Source organism: Camelus ferus, chromosome 1, assembly GCF_009834535.1.
Source record: "Camelus ferus isolate YT-003-E chromosome 1, BCGSAC_Cfer_1.0, whole genome shotgun sequence".
Classification (NCBI taxonomy): Eukaryota; Metazoa; Chordata; class Mammalia; order Artiodactyla; family Camelidae; genus Camelus; species Camelus ferus.
This window is the reverse complement of record NC_045696.1, coordinates 120945248-120966061: the sequence shown is the minus strand read 5'-3', so window position 1 is coordinate 120966061 and position 20814 is coordinate 120945248. Positions and strand designations below refer to the sequence as shown.

General features: G+C 40.4%; 1 protein-coding gene across 1 annotated transcript in view; it reads right to left on the bottom strand.

Annotated features, from left to right (window-relative positions):
• The window catches only part of NEK11 (NIMA related kinase 11), a 203285-nt gene that overhangs the window by 111672 nt on the left and 70799 nt on the right, over positions 1-20814 (bottom strand). The window contains 2 exon segments of the mRNA XM_032489468.1: positions 13753-13879; positions 14806-14870. Of these exon segments, the coding sequence (XP_032345359.1) occupies positions 13753-13879; positions 14806-14870 (192 nt within the window).

Below are 20814 nucleotides of genomic sequence, written 5' to 3'. Positions count from 1 at the left end.
AAATGCACTGAACAATGACAGAATTCAGGTTCTTTTCAAGGGCACATGAAACATTTACCAAAATTGGCCTTACAGACAATTGAAATCTTCAGGGAGTATTTCCTGACAACAGTGAAATTAAGCTAGACATTAACAACATTAAGCTACAAGATCTCCAACTGCTTGAAAATTAAGGAATACACATCTTAATAGTCCCTGGGTCAAACAAGAAATCACAACAGAAATTAGAAAATATTTTTAAATGAATGCTAATAAAGGCACAAAATATCAACACTAATTAAATGCAGCTAAAGTAAAAGCTTTTAACAAAATTGAAAGTATCAAATGCATATATTAACAAAGAAAAAGTCTTAACATCTATGGTTCAAATCAACTTGAGAAGCTAGAAAAAGAGCAGCAAGTCAAGAAAGAAAATTTAAAGAAGGAAAAAAATTTTAAAACAGTGAAAATTAATGAGCTAGAAACAAACATACAATAAAAATAAAATCAATAAACACTAAAAATGTAATAGACCTCTAGCAAGGCTGATCAAGGAAAGTGGAAACATCACAGAGGTGAAGAAGGCCAGGGCGGGAAAGCAGGCAGCACTGAGGCTGCACAGGTGTTAGAAGTGTCAGGGTGACGTCACAAACATAGTTTTCTCCAAGAAATCTGACAAACCAGATGAAATAATAGTCTAAAAATGTAACTTAGCAAACTGATATGAGAAGAGATAGAAAATCTACTAAACAGAGAAAAGTAACTGTTTAATATAGTAACTGAAAAAAAAATTTAACAAGGGAAACTTCCATAGCCAGATGGCTTTACTGTACTGGCAAATTCTTCCAAATATTTAAGGAATAAATAACGCCAATCTTATTCAATGTCTCCTTTTATAAACATATAATGAGGAAAAGATAAGAAAGGAAAAATATAGAAAAAAGAAAATTATAGGTGAATTTTTCATCAACACACAGTCAACAAATCCAAACACACACACAAGTGTGTGCATTTCAAATAGGATACTATGATACAGTAAAAAGATAATATATCATGACCAAATAGATTTTATTTCAGGAATACAGAGTTGACTTAACATTTAAAAATCAATCAATGGAATATACCTTTTTATAGAAGAAAAGAGAAAATTAAAATTACATCATTATCTTGATGCAGAAAAAACATTCGATGAAAGTCAAAACCCATTGTGGTGTAGAGAAAAAGGAACCCTTCCACACTGTTGGTGGGACTGTAAATTGGTGCAGCCTCTATGGAAAACAGTATGGAGATTCCTTAAAAAACTAAAAATAGAGTTACCATAGGATCCAGCAATCCCACTTCTGGGCATATATCCAGAGGAAACTCTAATTCAAAAAGACACATGCACCCCAAGTTCATAGCAGCACTTTTTTTTTTCAATAACCAAGACATGGAAGCAAACTAAATGTCCATCAAAAGATGACTGGATAAAGAAGATACAATATATGTACAATGGAATACTACTCAGCCATAAACAAGAATGAAATAATACCAGCAACGTGGATTTGCAGCAACATGGCTGGACCTAGAGATTATCATATTAAATGAAGTAAGTCAGACAAAGACAAATATCCTATATCACTTATATGTGGAATCTAAAAAAAAAGATACAAAGGAACTTATTTACAAACCAGAAACAGACTCACAGACACTCAAAACAAACTATGGTTACCAAAGGGATAAGGAGTCGAGGGGAAGCATAAATTAGGAGTTTGGGATTAACAGATACACACTACTATATGTAAAATAGATAAACAACAGGTCCTACTGTATAGCACAGGGGACTATATTCAATATCTTGTAATAATCTATAAAGGAAAAGAATATGAAAAAGAACATATATATGTATAATTGAATCACTTTGCTGTACACCTGAAACTAACACGACATTGTAAATCAACTGTACTTCAATTTAAAAAAAAATTTGTGATTTAAAAAAGAGGAAAACTGAGCACACTGGGAATGGAAGAGAACTTCCTTAATCTGATTTTAAAGTTATAAAATATATAGTAACTATTATACTTACTAGTAAAATACTGAAAGTTTATGCTTTACTTTTGAGATCAAGAAAAAAGATAAGAAAGCCTACTGTCATCATTGCTATTCAACACTGAAGTGAGGGTGCCACCCAAACAATAGGCCAGAAACAGTAAAACATAGCCATGAAGATTAAAAAAGACAGCGTCATTAAGTATTTGAACATGATTGAGCACATTTATAAAGGTCAAAAGACACTACTAACTATTAGAATTAACAATTAAATTTATCAAAGTTGTTGGATACAAAGGTAATTTCTATAAGCCTGTACAGACACACTTAAAAATGAAATTAAAAGTGTCAATTATGTTAACATCACAAAATGTTAAATACCTAGGAATAAATCTAACGTAAGATGTGCAGGATCCTGCCCTGTAAACCTGAATACATTGCTGAGAGGAATTAGAGAAGACCTAAAAAACCAGGGAGGGGTAGAGCCACACTCCTGGACTGGAAGATTCAATAATATGAAGATGTCCATTTTCCCCAGAGTGACCTGGAGGTCTAATGCAATATAGATCCGAATCCTAGCAGACTGTTTTGTGGGAACTGAGAAGCTGATTCTAACATTTAAATGGAAATGCAAAGGGCAGCCAAGGAAACTGAAGAAGATGGAATCTGGAAGTCTTGTATTACCAAATAGCAAGATTTATTATGAGGTTGTATTTCTTATGAAAGTGTGATATTGGCAAAGAAGAAAAAAAATAGACAAGTGGAACAAAACACAGGGCTCAAAAACAGGTCTGCACATATTCAATCGCTTGGCTGATGCAAGATGAACTGCACTGTGGTCGAGGAAAAGAAGACCCTCTTAATAAAGTATGCTAGTCCAGTGGAGCATCCATATGGAAAATCAGGTATATGGGCCCGTCTCACAGCACACACATGCACAAAAATCAATTACAGATACAATGATAAAGCTTTTAAGAGAAAGCAGGTGAAAATATCTTCCTGCTCTTGGAGTAAGTGAAGATTTCTTATACAAAAGGCAACAAGTACTAACAATAAAGTTAAGGACTGACAAAATGGACTGCAATAAAATCATAAACTTCTATTCATGAAAAGACACCATTTGGAAGGTAAAAATGAAGATACAGAATGAGAAAAGATACTTGCAATTCAAGGATCTATCAAAGACTGGTATCCGAAAAGGTGTTAAAAATTAATTAAAACTCCTATAAATCAGTAAGAAAAAGGAGAATCCAGTAATAAAACAGGCAAAAGACTTGAGAAGCACTAACTGGCCCCAGATCATGAGAAGGTGTTTAATATTATCAGCCATCAGAGAAATGCAAATTAAAACCACAGCGCAGTAACACGACATGCTCATCAGAATGGCTGAAATGAAAAAGGCAGTTATCAAGTCAGCACTTGTTATACTATTTTTTAAAAAAGTTTTCTTAAAAAGAAGAGAGAGGAGGGCTATACACTACTATAATCATCAGACTGAACCAAACACTTTCACACGTGTGGGTATGTGTAAGATACCCGTGTGCTATGCACTGCCTCTCCATAGAGGACAGCCTGACTCAAACCTCCAGAAGTTTTCTCGCACTGACACAGCAGTGGGGCCACAAGGGCCTTCGGAGATTCGCTCACTCCAAACTCCCACTGGTATAGATGAGAAAACCTAAGCTGGGAGAGAGGAAGAATCTGCCCAGACAGGCACGTGCTAGATGAGCCTGTTTGCTACTGGTATCGGTTCTTATTCAATCATTCTTAGAAATGTTGTCTAAACAATTTACACCCTGCTGTGTAACCTAATGTACGTGGAATAATTTGAACACTGAACAAAGCAAATCAAACTCACAGGTCTGAGAGGCAGAGGATGTCATTCAGGCCCTGTGGGCTCAGAGTCTCCAGGACTCCGGTGAGAAGCAGAGCACAGCCAGACAACCTCTAGTGGCTCCCACAGGTCTGAAGGGCTGGACGAGAGCAGCAATCCCTGACCCAGGAACCTCTGAGCATCCTGGGAGCTGACTGTTCTACTGTCTTCACTTAACACAAGTGGCAGCAATCACAATGGCAATAATGATGAAAATGACAGCTGACACTTTAATGATGGTGTTCACTACAAGCCAGGCCCCGTTCTACGTTCCTCACATATCGAAGCTTATTTAATCATCCTCACAACAGTCCCACTGAAGCAGGAACTATTATTATCATTCCCATTTTTCAGATGAGGAAACCCTAAAATTAGGTAAATTGTTCGAGGCTCCGTATTCAGTGGGCGGTGGAGCCAGAGATGCAACACAGGCTGTCTGGCTCGAGAGACACAAACTCTGTGCGAGCCCACCTCTCTGTGCTGCACTCACAGAGCACTTCCGACTGTAAGGACTCTCTTGAGTTGGCAATCTTGTCTAGCCCTGACAGAAGCCTTTCAGGCAGGGGCTGACTTTCCAAGATTACATCAGGTCCTATCTGGAACCATAACCCACCTTCACAAGTCCCTGGGGCTTGAGACAAGCCTCACAGGGCATTGGACCGTGGCAAATATAGGGCACACAGACAGTGAGGCCTTCCAGGGCAAAAGAAGAGGAAGGCAGGCAAGTCTGGCCTTTGCTTTTCTGTTGCTTGGCAGGGAAAGGGGGTTAGTGGTTTATTAAGCACAGTGAGTTGATCAAAAAGTCAAACCCTGGTTCTATGGAGACATAATTCCATCTTAGCCACATTTGATGAATGCATTAAGGTTATAAAAAGATCTGGCTAAACAGACTATGAACAATTAGATCTAGAGGATAACTCAGTAATCAACCTGGGTACAAAACGATTCTCTTTTATGGAAAGCCTCTCAGCTACGCTGGAGGCATGCTGCTTTCCGTTTACCCACCTTACTCTGATCTGCTGACATCTACTTGGGCTTGAGCACGTGGGGAGACTTCATTTATCAACCAGTATCATGTGGAGAGGGACCTGCCCTGGTCCCCGCCCACCTGCCTGGGATGGGAGTCGGTAACTGAAATAGGAGACATTCTGACTGTAGAAACGACCGCGACACTTGGGTGAAGGATGTTGTAATTATCCTGTACCAGTTTTACAATCTATCCGCTATGTATATTTGTTATCCTAGTAACTCTTTGTCTGAGTACCTATATGTCTATGTTTTTATTTTCTCCAGTGCCAACCAGGCATTATTATCTGGAGATAATTACATCATTGCAAATGCATTACTTCTATCCTTTTCAAAGACTTTTCCCTTATTTGAGAACGAGAATCTTAAATATGGCAATGCAAGAGCAAGGAAGGGTGTGCGACCAGAAGATGAGCTGAAAAACAAGAGGGACCTATTACTTCGCAGTCTGTGATCTGCGTTCCTTTCTTTTCCTGAAATATGGTCAATTGTGAAGAAATTAGCAAATAAATCCCTGAGGGGGTGAATGTGGCAGAAAACGGGAAAGGCTGGGATCAGGTGCCCATGAAGTAAATTATGCCTGAATTCCATAAACCTGCCATCTGTCCAAGTCAACCAGAACTGCCCAGAGGATTTCTGAAGCACAGATTGATAATGAATTGCAAATGTAACTTAGACTTCCCCTTCTCACGAGGTAACTAAATTTACCCTTTGAAATCTGCCCTGACTTTGCAAAGGGAAGCCTACCCCACAGCGGTTCATGACTCTGGTTGGGGAAGTTTTACTGACCTTCTAGATAATATTTTTTATCTGATGTAATCAAGGACCACCCTAACACATGCATCTAGAAAAGAGTATACCCAATTTAAGCAGTGAATAAATAGAGTAATAGAAATTTAATACGAGAGTAGTAGGTTTTGCTTCAGTGTGTTACTAAACAAAAGTCTTTACACCTAGGTGCAGTTGAATATCAGCATATACTCAGTGTGGATATAATGAAAGACATTGGGCTGCTTGAAAAAACACTTAAGAAGCTATATTATACAGCACCTGTTTATTAAGGACTCATCATGTCTCAGAACCTCTATCAGCTTTAAGATGCATACAAATCACCCAAGGATTTTGTGAGAATGCTGATTCTGAGTATTTGGGGGAAAATGGTGGCCACAGTGGGACCACAGTTTCTGGATCTTCCTTGAATCCCCATATAAAACAGCAGCTAAATAGCAAACCAAAAACCAGGGCCAACATTTTCAACAAAGTCAGGTGACAAGATGTCTCCCTGAACCTCAAAGTCTGAGAGCATGAAGACAGACCACAACTGCCATGTGCCCTGCACAGTACTGAGAAGAAGCAGAAGAATCAAGGCAGTGACTGAAGGACCCCCAGAACAGTCAACAGGTACTCACTGCAGAGCACAGGGACCAATCTGAGGCTAAAACCTCAGGGGTTCTACCCAATCCAAAGGCAGGGCGAATGCAAGAGAGCCCCAGGGTGAGGCCTGAAGGGGCTGGAGCACGATCGCTCAGGACTGTCCAGGGGAAATTTCTGCGATGACGGAAATGGTCTCCATTTCTGTCCATCATAACCACAAGCCATGGGTGGCTACTGAGCACTCAAAACATGGCTAGAGTGTCTGAGGATCTGAGTTTTTAAAAAGAGTAATGAAAAGTGAATGCATTCCTGCTACGATATCATCCCAGTATAGAATCGTGTTTTGGGGAAAATTCATATAATTTTAGGGACAAAGTTTGGATGGATTTCACATGCTGCTCAGACCAGCTCTTTCTAATTACCTTCTTCCACAACTGAGCATCACAATGTGTGAAGGAGGATTGTCTCATCTCCCTCCACCATGGTGTTCCCAAGCCCTCCACACCTGAAGAATCCGGCCAACGGAAGAACTGAGGACACGATCAACACCAGGGGGAAGAGGGGAGGGCAAGGCGATCACAGGGGGCAGAGGAGAGAGACTTTTTGCATCTTTAGCTATTCCTGGGGTCACGGTCACAGACTCCACGCCAACCATAACGTGTGGGATGTGAGTGTGGGCAGTGCTCAGAGCAGGTGGACAGGGGGCTAGAGGCAAGGAGGGCCCTTCCACTGCCGCTGCTCCTCTCTCGGCCCCCACCCCACAAGGGCTGGACGTGGGAACAGCACGCACTGCCCCTGTGGCATAAGACTTCACCCTCTTGTGAATGACTGCTCCGACTGTGTCCATCATCTCTCACTGCCTCTGGAGGCTCTTGTAACATGGACAGAGTGCCAGAAGTAGCAGAATACGCCGACTCACCCGAAGGCCTGCTCCTCTGCCTCTGTCTCCACACCACTTCTCCCCACTGCCATCTGTCCTCCATCCCTGAGTCCGGTGTCACCGTAACACCAACTCTCCTGGCAGACTGCTCACCCCTCCCATCCTTCTCCAGGGGAGGGGAGTGCACTTCCTTCCTTGCTGACATGGGGACTGGCCACATGGCCTTCCTGGTCACTGGCACGGGACACCAGGTGGAAGCTCTGCCTGCGGTCTCCTGGTATGGCGCAGCCCTTGCTCCCTCCCTCAGCACTAGACAGGCTCATTCGGGTCAGGGCACAGCCTGAGTCCTGGACCTGGGAAACCTGGAGCAGGGCACTGTTATGTGCAGTCCTCTGTAACTTGAGGAGGAGCACACTTCATAAGGACCTGAGATCCTGGAGCTCTTTGTTATTGCAGCAAAGCTGACTAATATACCATCGCCTTGTTTAACAGCCTTCAGCAGCTCCGCTGCCCCAGAACATAAAGTTCAGGCTCCTTAGCACGACTCCACGGGCCATGCACCATGTGAACTCCACCTCTTCAGTCTCAGGAATTTATTGCCCCACCCTCTCCAACACACGCACACTTTGTCCTCAGTTGTCAGAAGGCGCCGAGAATCACTAAGCTTCCGTGTCCTCGCAGTGCTCCAGGGTCTTTCCGGAGGCAGAGAAAGCCCAGGTCACTTGCAACTATTTTAAAATTCTCATTATATTTTCTAAAATACTTGAAAATTTTACATTTAATACACTAACACCTTTAACGTATATGAACTCATTTGAAGATAACTTCAGATACACACATTTGAGGCCCACTGTGAGTGACAAGACTGAGTGACTCTTCTGGGCAGCCTTCTCCCCACCCTTCATAGCCCCTTCCCCAGTGGACACCCCCTCACCTCCAGTCATGGGCACTGGGTCCTTCTAAGGCATTTTGTCAGACTTTCCTCCATCCCTCCACATGCTGAGCAGGCATCATCTACTCTGAGACAATAGCGGATGCTCTGCACCCTCACCCTGAGTGAATCTCACTCCCGTACATCAGGGCCTCCTTGTTTTCCTCTATAACAACATAAGGCAAGTTGTGTGTCTGTCAGTCTTTTGAGGACAAAGATCAGAACTTAACACGTCTTGATGTTTCTTTCTTTCTGTGAACACCCACGGGCAACAGGGAGTAAGGCCAAGGGAGCCAGACATCCTGGAAACTGGCTTTCTGGGTGGGAAGGGAAGCCCTGATCTGTAGCGTTTACTGATTTCTGTGGGGCTGAGAAGAGATGTGGATGGTGGAGTCCTGTGAGCTGGTCTGAGCACACCACTGAGCTATGGGAAAGATGGAGCGATGGTGCTGGAGTCAGAAGGTGGTCCAAGGCTGGGACCAGCGGGAGAAAGGGGAGTCAAGGGGAGTGAAGAGCGAGTCTGAGGCACACGGAAAGGCTGCTGGTCCAGGGCTCTCAGCTCCCAGGTCTGTGGGCTCCATCCATCAAATGCACCTACACGCAGAGTACCGGACAGCTCTCCTGGCACAAGCCACTTCTCTTAAGCCATTCTTTGAACTTTTTAAAATAGAAAAAATGAACAGTGCCAGCTGGTCATAATGGACACCCAGACTAGAAGCTGTGTCTCAACTCCTGCTTGCTGTCCTCCTGATAAAGCCCCATTCTAGTCACCACTGCTGCATAATAAATCACCTCAAAACTTAGTGCCTGGAGACAACAATAATCAGGAATTTTGCTCATGAATCTATGCTTTCAGAAACTGACAGGGAAGGCGTGAATCTGCTCCCCACGGCACCTGCTGGGCGAGCTCAGCGGAGACTGGAAGATCCGTTTCCAAGCTGGCTGACGGGTGTTGGCATCGTCTGGAAGCCCAGTCAGGGCTAAAGACCAGAGGTAAAGGCTCCTTCCACACTGGCCTCCCAATGTGCTTCTCAGGCTTCCTTAACACATAGTAGCTGGAGTCCAAGAGCGTGGATCTCAAGGCACTCAGACAGAAGCTGTGTCACCTTTTATGACCTAGACTCAGAAGTTACATGGTATCAATTTTGCCGTAATCACAGTCTTACCCAAATTAAAGGGGTTTACTCTCTAAATGAAAAAACAAGCAAACAACAAGCCCCAGAGAGGTGAGGAGAGTAAGTGTCCAGAGTTACTACAATATATCACTAAAATGTCCAGTTTTCACCAATTTAGTGACATGCAAAGAAACAGGAAAGAACAATTCATATACAGGAAAAGAAAACAGGCAACAGAAACTGTCCAAGAGAGCCCAGAAGTCAGATACAGCCCAGAAGTCAGATACAGACATCTAAGCAGCCATTAAAAATAGATTCAATGAACTAAAGGAAACCATGTTTAAAGAAGTAAAGTATGATAAAATGTCACATCAATTGGAGAGTATCAGTAAACAGATAGAAATTATATATATTAAAAAAAACAAACAAACACCAAATAGAAATTCTGGAGCCGAAAAGAACAGTAACTAAAACAAAAAATTCCCCAGAGGGGCTCAACAGTAGATTTTAACCACCAGAGGAAAGAATCAGTGAACTTGAAGACAGACTGTCAGAGATTATGCAATCTGAAGAACAGAGAGAAAAATGAAAACAAATGATTATTGCCTCAGAGCATGTGGGAAACCAGATAGCACACCAATATACACATAATGGGAGGCCAGAAAGATGAGATAGAGAGAAGGAGGAGAAAAAAACACTCAAAAAAAGAAGGGCTGAAAACTTTCCAAATCTGATCAAGTTTGATGAAAGATGTTAATTTACATGTCCAAAAATCCCAACTAAATCCAAGTAGGATAAATGCAAATCCACACCTAGATGCATCATGGTAAAAATGCTGAGAGACAAAGACAAAGAGAAAGTCTTGAGAGAAAACATTAAGGTCTTGGTTGAACAAATGACTGTGTCCAGGTACAGAATATTGTGCAAACATTTAGATGAGATGTAGATATACTGTGTTGATACAGAGCAATGCTCTCTTTTGCTAAGTGAAAAAAAAAGCAGGTTGTAAACTTCTTTATAGTATTATTATCTTTGCCATAACAAATACACCTAGAAGGGTATATAAGGCACTTAGCACATTGGCTGTCTAGCACAGAGTGAGCGCCCCGCAGAGGTAGCTCCTCCTGGTTCTGCTGCTGCTGCTGCATCACGCCATTTCTAAAATCTGCCACGCCAGACCGACGTTCTCCACAGGGTTTGTAGCAGTCACTTCATGCTCATCACTGAAAAAATGTATTAATACTCCAACTGACTGCAGGTTTTCCACCTTCAGCTGAAAGCTTTTCCACCCTCAGCTTCTGCTGAGTGAAAACAGTGACACCTGTGCTCACCCCCAGGAAGCTGAAGCTGCCCAACACTTGCTTCTGAATCCGCTTGGAACTGCCCAGACCCTGCGCAGGTGAGCGGAACGGGCTTCCTTGCCCCAGAGCTTCCTTCACGAGAGCAGCTGACGGGGCTGCTGGCTGTCAGCCACTTGCAGGCCCCCCATCAGCACAGGAACCACTGCCAGGCTGGCCTGTATTTCTTCCCTTCCTAAATCCTTCACCGGAAGACAGGCTTGCTTCCCTCCCCACCCTCTTCCCCTGTCCACCCTGGGAATGCTCCTCTGTGAGGTGCTGGTTCCTCCCTGTCTTCTCCCTGTGGCTAAGCCTCATCTTACATTTCCGTCCAAGCTCACTACAGCCTGACTCCAATGCTGGGTGTGAACTAGACTCCTCCAGTTCCCCTGTCCAGCCAACTGCCATATCAGGTCCCTGAGCAAAACCCAGAGAGCTTCTCAGTACACTCTGACACCCATACTGTTCCCACACCATTGCCTCCACTTAAGTCAGCCAAAGAATGTAGGGCCATCTGGTTGACCTCTCACAATAAGACAAATAAAGCCAACAGTGGAACAGTCTGTTTCCTTTCTGTTTAATTACAGCACCACTATTCCAATAGTATTGTCCTTTCTTTGTCCTACGAAAATAATAAATTCTAACTATTGAACTTCAATAAATCAATTTAAAAGCTGGCCTAGGAACTCAATTCATATATTTTTCCTGTGGGGGAAAAAAGTTTCAGTAATTCCTTATACAAATCAGCAGTGTTCAAAGTATTGTCCTCAGTGAACCTAATTATCTTATCCTTTCCAAAAAGAACTAATTATAAACCTTTAGAATCTAACTCACTTTTAAGAAAGGGACTTCCTGTACTTGATTGCTATAAATAAATGAATCCCAAAAGGTTTAAGCAGATTGCAGGAGGATAAGGTTACATATGGGCAACCAGTAACAGATGAAAATAGAATTAGTATCATGCCAGTTCTTCTTCTTTGAGCATTATAAATAAATATGTACAGTTATTAATGCTAAAGCAAAACATCTGTCAATTATTCAGAAGTGTTTACAGTCCTACAAAAATATTCCACAGTAAACAGATGCAACACACTGAGATTCAGAGGAAAGGTTCTCAACTCCATTCAACCTAAATTCTCTAAGAGTGTCTCCCAAAGCTTACTCATCACACCTATATATCTGCCACTATAATTTATAGTTCTCTGTTATTTTTTCCACTTTAGGTTCAGCAATAGAAATTTCACTACCAGATAAGCCTGTTTTAATTCAGATACAACCAAGGTAATTACTAAATTCATTAAAAAAAAAAAGTAGTTATTTGGGGTCAGGATGATGATAAATCCTTAGCTTGTACTCGCTGAATAGTTTGTAACCTCTGCAAGGAGAACTGACCTAATGCTTGCAAAAATACACTAAAATTCTCCCACATTTTTATATCTTGGAGGTGTTAACTTTTTCAAGTTTTGCCTGCATCAGATATCATTTTTGTAAGCCTAAAATGTTATAGTGATACTGTCTGATATGCCTATGGTTCTTTATGCAATACTAGGAGCAGTTTTTTCAAAAAGAGGTAAGCCAGACACAGCTGAGGTGAAGGAGTCTATGCTTCCTCCCCACTCTGTGGGTTCTGCTGCCTCCGTGTTCTGGGAGACAGCCAACTGATTTGGTAAGCAGATGTAGCTACCTGTCAAAAGAAGCCAGCTTTCTTGCTATATGTAACTCCAAAGACTTAAATGATAAACTTCACAAATTAATTTACTCTTAATTCAAGTGACATGATGTAACATCTTCCTGAGATACCATATAACCTTAATCATGAAATTTTATGTTTAAATCTATTTTTAAATGTCCCTAATAATAACAAAAAGTGTGAAGAGAGATACAGGTATGTAACTCAAATTCAATCCAAAGCTCAAGACTGATTTTCCCTACCTGGAGAAAGTTACCCCAAAAAGAGCAAGAAGGTTTCCCCTGAGGGGCAGGAATCCTGTCACTTTGGATTTTACACTCTAAGGGCTGTTGCACAGTCACGGGCAAACAGTAGGTGGTCAATGAAGAAAATTTACAGCAACATTCATCTGGACACACCTTTGTGGCTTTTGTCTGGTTTTGTTTATGTTTTTGGAGGGAATCAGGACGGCTGTGATAGAGGACAGATGAGAGGCAAAGTGCACGAGACCACGAGGATGGAAACTAGTTAACAGTGAAAAAGCCTCTGGAGAACGAAGAGTGAACTGAAGGGACAGGATGGACAAGAGACGCCCCAGCCAGCCCCAGTCCTGACAGTGCTCTCTCCCAGGGAGGGACCAGCACAAGAACAGGAGTGACGACTTCTGTGAAATAGCAAGGCACCAGCCCTGTTCTGCTTATTTCCCCTAACCAGAGACAAGGTAGCTTTCCACTTGATCCTCTTTTGAAGAGCCAAGTGGGCACAATCTTTCGCACGCTCATCTTTGAAAGCTCAGAACTACTTAAGTTGATTTGCATACAATAATTATTTACTTAATTAACAAGCTCTCAGCTAAATTGTCCTTTCAACCCTTAACAAGTTGAAAATTACATAAGATTCCTCTTCAAAGGAAAGGAAATTGTCCCCAAATAGGATCTAGTGCTAACAACAGACTACAATTTTCCACAAGGCTTTTGCATTGAGATTTAAACTGGTTCCATGATGATGAAGAAGAAATTCCTTTGGGACAGAGCTCAGAGAAGCTGAGAAATCTCAGATGCCTCTATCACTGAAAACCCAGAATTTTAAACATTTATCCTTAAGGCTAATATCTTTGGTAAAAATTCTTAAAAGCAACAAGAAGACAAAAAAATAAAGGAAAACTTCAGAGGTGGAAGTTAACCTTAAAATGAAATAAAGCACAGTGTTTAGAATTATAAATGCTTTATGTAATAGGCTAGCAGAAACATATCAAAATTTAATGTTTATGATACATTAAGTACTTTCCCTTGTGGTTCAAGAAGAAAAAATCCAAACCAACCAGTTAATCTATGAATAAAGAGAATTTTTGAAATCAGTTTAATGGAATATATCAAGTTCTAAATCCAAAAGACCTTCTTTCATAATGGTCACAGAATAACTCATACTGAAAGCAATAAAGTGAGTAGATGTAGTAAGTAAAAGAGCCTCAAAACAAAATGCACTGTTTTCTCAGGGCAGCAGATACGTACATCACCCAGACCGGCCCAGGCCCACTCACCAGATGTCAGACTTTGTGTCGTAGCCCTGGTGTTTCAGAGCCTCTGGACTCATATAATGGGGAGTTCCAGCTAAAGTGGTGGCGAGATCGCAGGAGCCCACTAGGAGTCGGGAAACTCCAAAATCCCCTTGAAATAGTAATTAATTTTTGTGAATACTTTGAAATATAAATCAGCACTGGAAATTAACAAGAGTGTCTAATTTGACAATTCTAATATGCAATGATTCATACCATTTTAAAGGGAAGAAAAGTTACACATTTTAAATTACACAATACTGGTGAATAGCTTTAAAAATATAAGCCTTACAGGAGAAAGAAGACTTTAAAGCCAGGAAAGTGAATTATGTAAGCTAAAACTTTTTATTTCTGGAATTACGGAAAACCAGTAACTTGAAACAAAAAGCTACTTCAAGTCTGAATAACAACAAACAGAATGATTCTGGTAGCACTGAATATAATGATTTGCAATTTTATCTGGTGGTGGGGTGAGTTGCTCTTCATTTACAATAAAGAAGAAATTTTAAATAAGAAACCTGAGACTTTTCAAGAACATGACTATAAAATTTTGACTCTATCAGCTTCCGTACAGTTGCCTAATTAGTTGCATGCTTTTATGCCTTTCCCTCTAAGAACATATCACATGAAGACAAACAATCCAGTAACTATCATGGGTGGAGGTATAGTTCTGAAGGACAACTAACTATCAACATTTTAATTATCTGTGATAACTGCTAATTGCTTATGATAAAATCAATGGGTAGGGTGGGCACCTGTAGTAATTGAACTAGTAAAACAATGTCTAACCACTTGTTAGTAGTTAGTGTCTGGCATGGAATAGAAACTCAAAAAATATTTGCTGAATCTACCAAGTATAGAGCAAATGTTTCATATCTCAATTTACATCAGATAATCAGAAACAACCAAGTAAGAACAAAAATTTAAGAAGTTTTAATCAACCAATGATTATTCTAACACTTTTAGATACTTTAATTTGATACATTAATAACATCTAGAGTATATTCTCCCAAGGAATACATATTTTAAAAATCTTACCAATTTTAAGTAGATTATTTTTCAGAAATATATTCTTTGATTTCAAGTCTCGATGGAGTATCCTCCTACAAAAGGCAAAAAAGAATACAAAATTTCATGCAAAATATAAAAATTTAAAACCCAAATATAAATAATACATATGAGTGATGGTGAAGTGATTCACATGTAAACATATAATCCTAGAGATACATCTTTCAATGTTTAAAATCTTCAAAGACACCACCACATTTTCTAATTTCCCTGAGAAAACAGGCGTTTCAAACCAAAGGCTTTAAAAGGAGGGGAACGTGTAGTTGGGAGAAGCATGATGTACTTCCAACTATTTCAGTAGGACAGACTCTACTGTGTTTCTGTAGCGTGACCTACGTAGTACTGTATGCAGTGCCCATACACCCAGCTCACAGAGCAATTATCACAGAGCTTTATCACCTATTACAGACTATATATAATCTAGGACATAGTATGTATATTATAATCCAATTGTTCAGGCTTTATATACATGTGGAAATTATGTTGATGATGGTATTTATTTATGGGCAAAATTTATTATTAATTAATTATAACATTAATTCTTACTATAAACCAGCAATGTAAATTATGTCAGTTAAGACTTGCATTTCTGAAATTATGAAGAACTAGACAACTTGAAAATCTCTGCCTAAAAAGAAAAAAACTAAAAATATTGAATAAAGTATATGAGTATCTTCACATATATACAGCTGAGCCCACAAGAAAATGAGACAAATGCCTGGGGGTTATACAAAAAGCAAACTGAAAATCAGAGGGAGCAGTAGGTGCTGATTTCTCAGCAGCTCTAAGGAGCTCAGAATCCATAAGAGCCAAGACCTTGAGTCCCTGAAACATGGAAAGTGGGAACTAATATCACTACATAAGGTCAGAATTCTTTATATGGTCCACTTCTTAAGTGAAAATATGACCTAAGAAACATTCACTCACAAGTAAACAAAATGAAAATAAAGCTTATCTGAACTCTGAGTGGGGAAAAAAAAAAAACTCCCTTCATATTTTGTAACCAAATCTCTCTGCCCACTCACATTTGAAATTCAAATATGCAATAGCTGCACAGCTTAAGAAAGCCTAAACAAGGAAATTAACATAAAAATTGGCTCTCAGCTGTTTAATATCCTCTTGGAGAATCTGGCAGAAGCAAATGCAAAATAAAAGTCAGCAGATAATATATAATAAAATTAAGCCTGAGGGAATTTCAGATAATCTAATAGGATAAAAACTAAAAAATAAGTATATTTCAAATGATTAAAATAATGGAGAATAGAAAACATAAGATAGAAACAGAATACTCTCAAAAAAAAAAAAAAAAAGAGAGAGAGAGATGATGCTGGTATGAGAAACAACCAAACAGAATATCTAGGGGGAAAATGTGATTATTGGAATAAACAAAACCCTCCAAATTAAGACCTCAGCTTCCAACTATGATGGAGTAAGCTGTTATCACACTAAATCTCCCACCATCCACAGCTGCACAGAGAACACTGAAAAATTTAAACAATATAAAATCTGGGTAAAAAATTTTTAAATAGCTCTTTGATGCTGTCAGAGGCCAGTCAAGCCAAATGAAGGCAGTGAGCACTCGGGGGGCAGACCTGGGAAGAAGGAGATGCACTGAGGTGAGCCTGATGTCTCCCACTGTGTTATCTCTCTGGCACTTGGAAGAAGCATGAGCTGTGGCCTAGACATGAGACCATTTTCACTGAGCTTGGAGGACAAAAACTGTAGTTCTGGGCTACAAAGGCAGCCAGGACTTGAGGGGCAAATTTCCCAGAGAAAAGGGAACAGAAGAGAGGTCTGACATTCTGAATAGATTTTATCTTTGAGGCATCTGCTGAGTCCTAAACTGCTCTGGGGCAAGACATTAAGGAAAAAGCAGCTGTTACAAAGCTAAAAAACTAAACAGAGCTTTCAGTAGACTCACAAAGCTGGAGAGGAGTCTTGGTAAATAACTAAAGCCTTCAGCTGGAAACCCTGAAGGACGAATGAAAAATAAAGGCAAACTGGAAAACCCTCCCAAAGTCTGAACTAGCCTTAAACCCTTTCAGCTCCTGACTGGATCAAGCTGACCTGCACCTACTATAACTACCAGTCGGGAAAAAAAAAAAATCAAATCCTCTCCAGAGGAAGATAATATCATCCAACATCTACACCATTTTACATACATTGTGCAACATTCACTCAGAAACTACCAGGCTTGCCAAGAGATAAGACCAAATGAATAAAAACCAAAGGAAAAAAAGATATAGAGACAAATTCATATGTGAGCCACCAGCTGGAATTACTAGACAAGGATTTAAAAGTAACTGTGATTAATATGTTCAAGGAAATAAATTACACAATGAGACAACTAGATTCTATAAACAATTTTAAAAATAATTTAATAGGAATTCTAGAATTGAAACAAATGACTAAAATTAAGAATTCAGTAGGTATGTTTGAAAGCAGATAAGACACGGTAGAAGGGAAGATTTAGAAACTGGAATAACGGTCAGTGAAAAATATTCAGGTTGAGGTACACACATGATAAAATGGTGAAAAACATAGCAAAGAGTGTAGGAGATATCTTAAATATGGTTAAAAGTTGTAACGTATGTGTAAACAGATCCCTTTCTAGGTTACAGAAAGAGTTCACAGAGTGAAGATGAGACATGAAAATCCAACATACATCTAACGGACACTCTCAAAGGAAGAAGCAAGAAGAGGAAAAATCCACAGAGATATGAGAGATGGAAATTTTCAGAATTTAGAAAGACATGAATTCACAAGTTTGGATACAAAACAAATCTCAAGCAGAATAAAAAGAAAAGAAAGAGAGAAATCCAGAACCAGATAAAACCCTCAAATACTGGAGAACACCAGTGACAAAGAATATACTGAGAGCTAGCTAAAAGAAAAGAGATCACCTTAATAAGAATGACAATCGATGGAAAGTGACTTCTCAACATCAGTAAAAGTATCCAGAAGAACAAGGAATAATATTTTCAAAGTGTCAGAATTATGTGTTAACCTGGGATTTTATGTCTCATAAACAACAGCTTAAATTAGGTAAATATAAAACATTTAGCTGAAATAATAGCTAGATTGAAAAGTATGAAAGAACAAGTGAAAAATAAAGACATTTTCAAGCAAACAAACAAAAACCTGATGATGTTTACCGTCCATAAGACTTAAGGGTTTATTTTGGGGAGAATGAAATGCCCACAGAAGGAAGGTCTGGGGCAGCAGAGGGCGCGTGAATGGAGAATTGATGAATGTGAGGAAATCTAAACACTGTTGGCTCAGAGACCAGTACTAATGATAATGGAATCACTAGTTAGTGAGGATTAAGAGAAAACAGAGCTGAAATCCTGAATAGCAATAATATAAAGGAAAAGAAGAATGTAATTGGAGTTAAAGTCTTCGTAATGTTCAAGAAAAGGGTGGATATGTTGATTGCTTCGAACTTCATTTATTCAAGTATGCATTTAATAATTGAAGGGTAAACACTCAAATAATACGAATAAGATGTACAATTTTCAAACTAGCAGAAGAAAAGGGACATAACAAAAACATGACCGTCCAAAGAAAGTAGAAGTGGAAGAAAATAAAATGGTAGGAGTACATTCTGTATGTTGTTAATTACAAAGGACTAACATCATCAATTAAAACACAGAGAAACAGGACTGAACTATTATTTTAAAAAATGTTACAAGGAGCATGTGTAAAATAATAGGACATAGAAAAGTTGAAAGTAAGAGGATAGAAAAAATATTCCAGGGAAGAGAAAGCTGGCAAAAAAGAATATTAGGTACATTAAGAATAGAGTTTTACTGCAGGGGAGGGTATAATTCAGTGGTAAGGGGTGTGCCTAGCATGTGTGAGGTCCTAGGTTCAATCCCTAGTACTGCCATTAAAAAATAAATAAGTAAACCTAATTACCTGCCCCCGCCAAAACAGTTTTGCTACATAAATGAATAAATCAGTAATTTATTGGAAAGATTTAAACATTCTGTAGTTTTGTGCAACTTATGATATAGGCTTCAATATATAGCAAAAATTAATGTAAATAGAAATGAAAGGAGAAATTTACAAATCCATAATCATAGTGAGAAATTTAACATCTCTCTCAGTAATTGATAGATTCAGTAAAAGAAAAATAATAAGTACATGGATTTTGGGAACACAATTATAAATTTGAAAAATATAATTAACATGGGCTAATGCACATAAACTTAAATATTGCATAAAAATGCATGCTCTTTTAGGCACACGTGGAACGCTTTCAAAAACTGAACATGAACAAATTCAAACAGCCAAGTTTCAGCAGATTTCAAAGGGTCAGCACAGTGCAGCCCACATATACTCTGGCCTCAGTGAAATGAGAGTCCAATGAAGGTGCTTAGAGCAGTACCAGGTCCCGGCAATGACTGATCAAGACAGGTAAACTCTCTGTGCTCATGACACTTGGTTCTGATAAGGTAAATGGGCAGAAAATAACTAAATGAGATATGAGATATGATATATGACGTCAGCTCACAGTGAACACCATCAAAACAAGAAAGCAGACAAGAGGCGAGAGACACCCAGGGTGGGAGATGCTACGGGGATCAGCGAAAGCCTTGGGGAAAGTGACATTAGAGCAGGGGTGTGACTGCGCCATGGTTGTAACACCACCAAGTGGTGACTGTTACTGCTCACGCTGCTATTGCTACTGTCACCACCGATACATCAGGAAGGAAAGGCTGTGCCAGGCTACCAAGCAAAGAGGAATGAGGAAAAATGAACACGAGAGCTTCTGAGTTATACAGACGACCTCCCAGGGAACAGGCCCGAACTACTGGGAGTGGTTTAACCCCCACGGTCCTGCCCCTCACTCTTCCACCCCTGCCCCCCGATCTAGACCCCCTCTTGCCCCTACTGCTGGCTGAACCACGGACAGCCCAGCACTTGGACTCCTCTCTGGCCAGCCTCCTCTTCCACCTATTCACACATCTGTAAGAAATGACCTGATGGAAGAATTTTTTTCCCAGTTGGTTAATGTATTCATATGAAAAAACCTAACAAAGGCATAAACAGTTATATATTTGGAATACCTTTTAAAAGGAAAAGATCTCGAGAATAATTACAAGCCAAGAAAATCTGGGCCAAGAAATTGTCACACCTCTGTGGTAGCCAATGTGGCGCTCATGTTAACTTAAATGCAGCATGACTATTCCTTCCTCAGTGTCCCTGCCTCTCAGAGTCCTATCTGTCCCTCAGGACTTCACTGGATACAAACCTCATGGACCTCCATGGAGTCCCTGACTATCTCCCTCCTTCCAAAACTCTGTCCCGCTCTGACCCTGGAGAGCAATCAGTCACCCGCCTGGGAACGCCAGGCCCTCTGGGTCTTGCCACATCTGGTCTAGGATGAGACACCACACTAGAAGACGTGGAATCTAGCAGTCCAAGTGACCGCTTGCACATCCTGAAGCTGCAGGGGAGTTAGGTCCTTGGGGTGAAGCAGTGAGAGACAAGAGGCAGATAAGTCCCCTCCTCTCCCTCCATGGCCTGCTGCCATGTGCCTATGGGCCAAGCCACATGCTGTGTCTCTCCCCGGCTCTCTGTGATGATGACACACTTCATGGTGCTTCATCACCCTGCGTCTACACCCCAGGGAATCCTTGCCCCAGCCTGTTTCCTAGGAGCTCACGCTTCTAGGAAAAGGACCCTCGCTTAGAAAAGGACCCTCGCTTAGAAAAGGACCCTCTCTATCACCATCTCCTAATTCCTACCCACCCTACCACCTCCAGCAAGGCAGATATGCCGCCCACCCTTCCATTCTCTTGACACCATGTTCCCCAGATGCCCAGTCACCACATTAGTGCTAAGTTATAAGCTCTACACGGTTCACATCTTACTTGTCTGCAGTGTCCCTGTAGCACTATAAACATTTAATAAAACTGGCAGGTTGAACTTGATTGAATCCTCGGGTTTTCATGTGCCAGAGCTTTTCAAGCT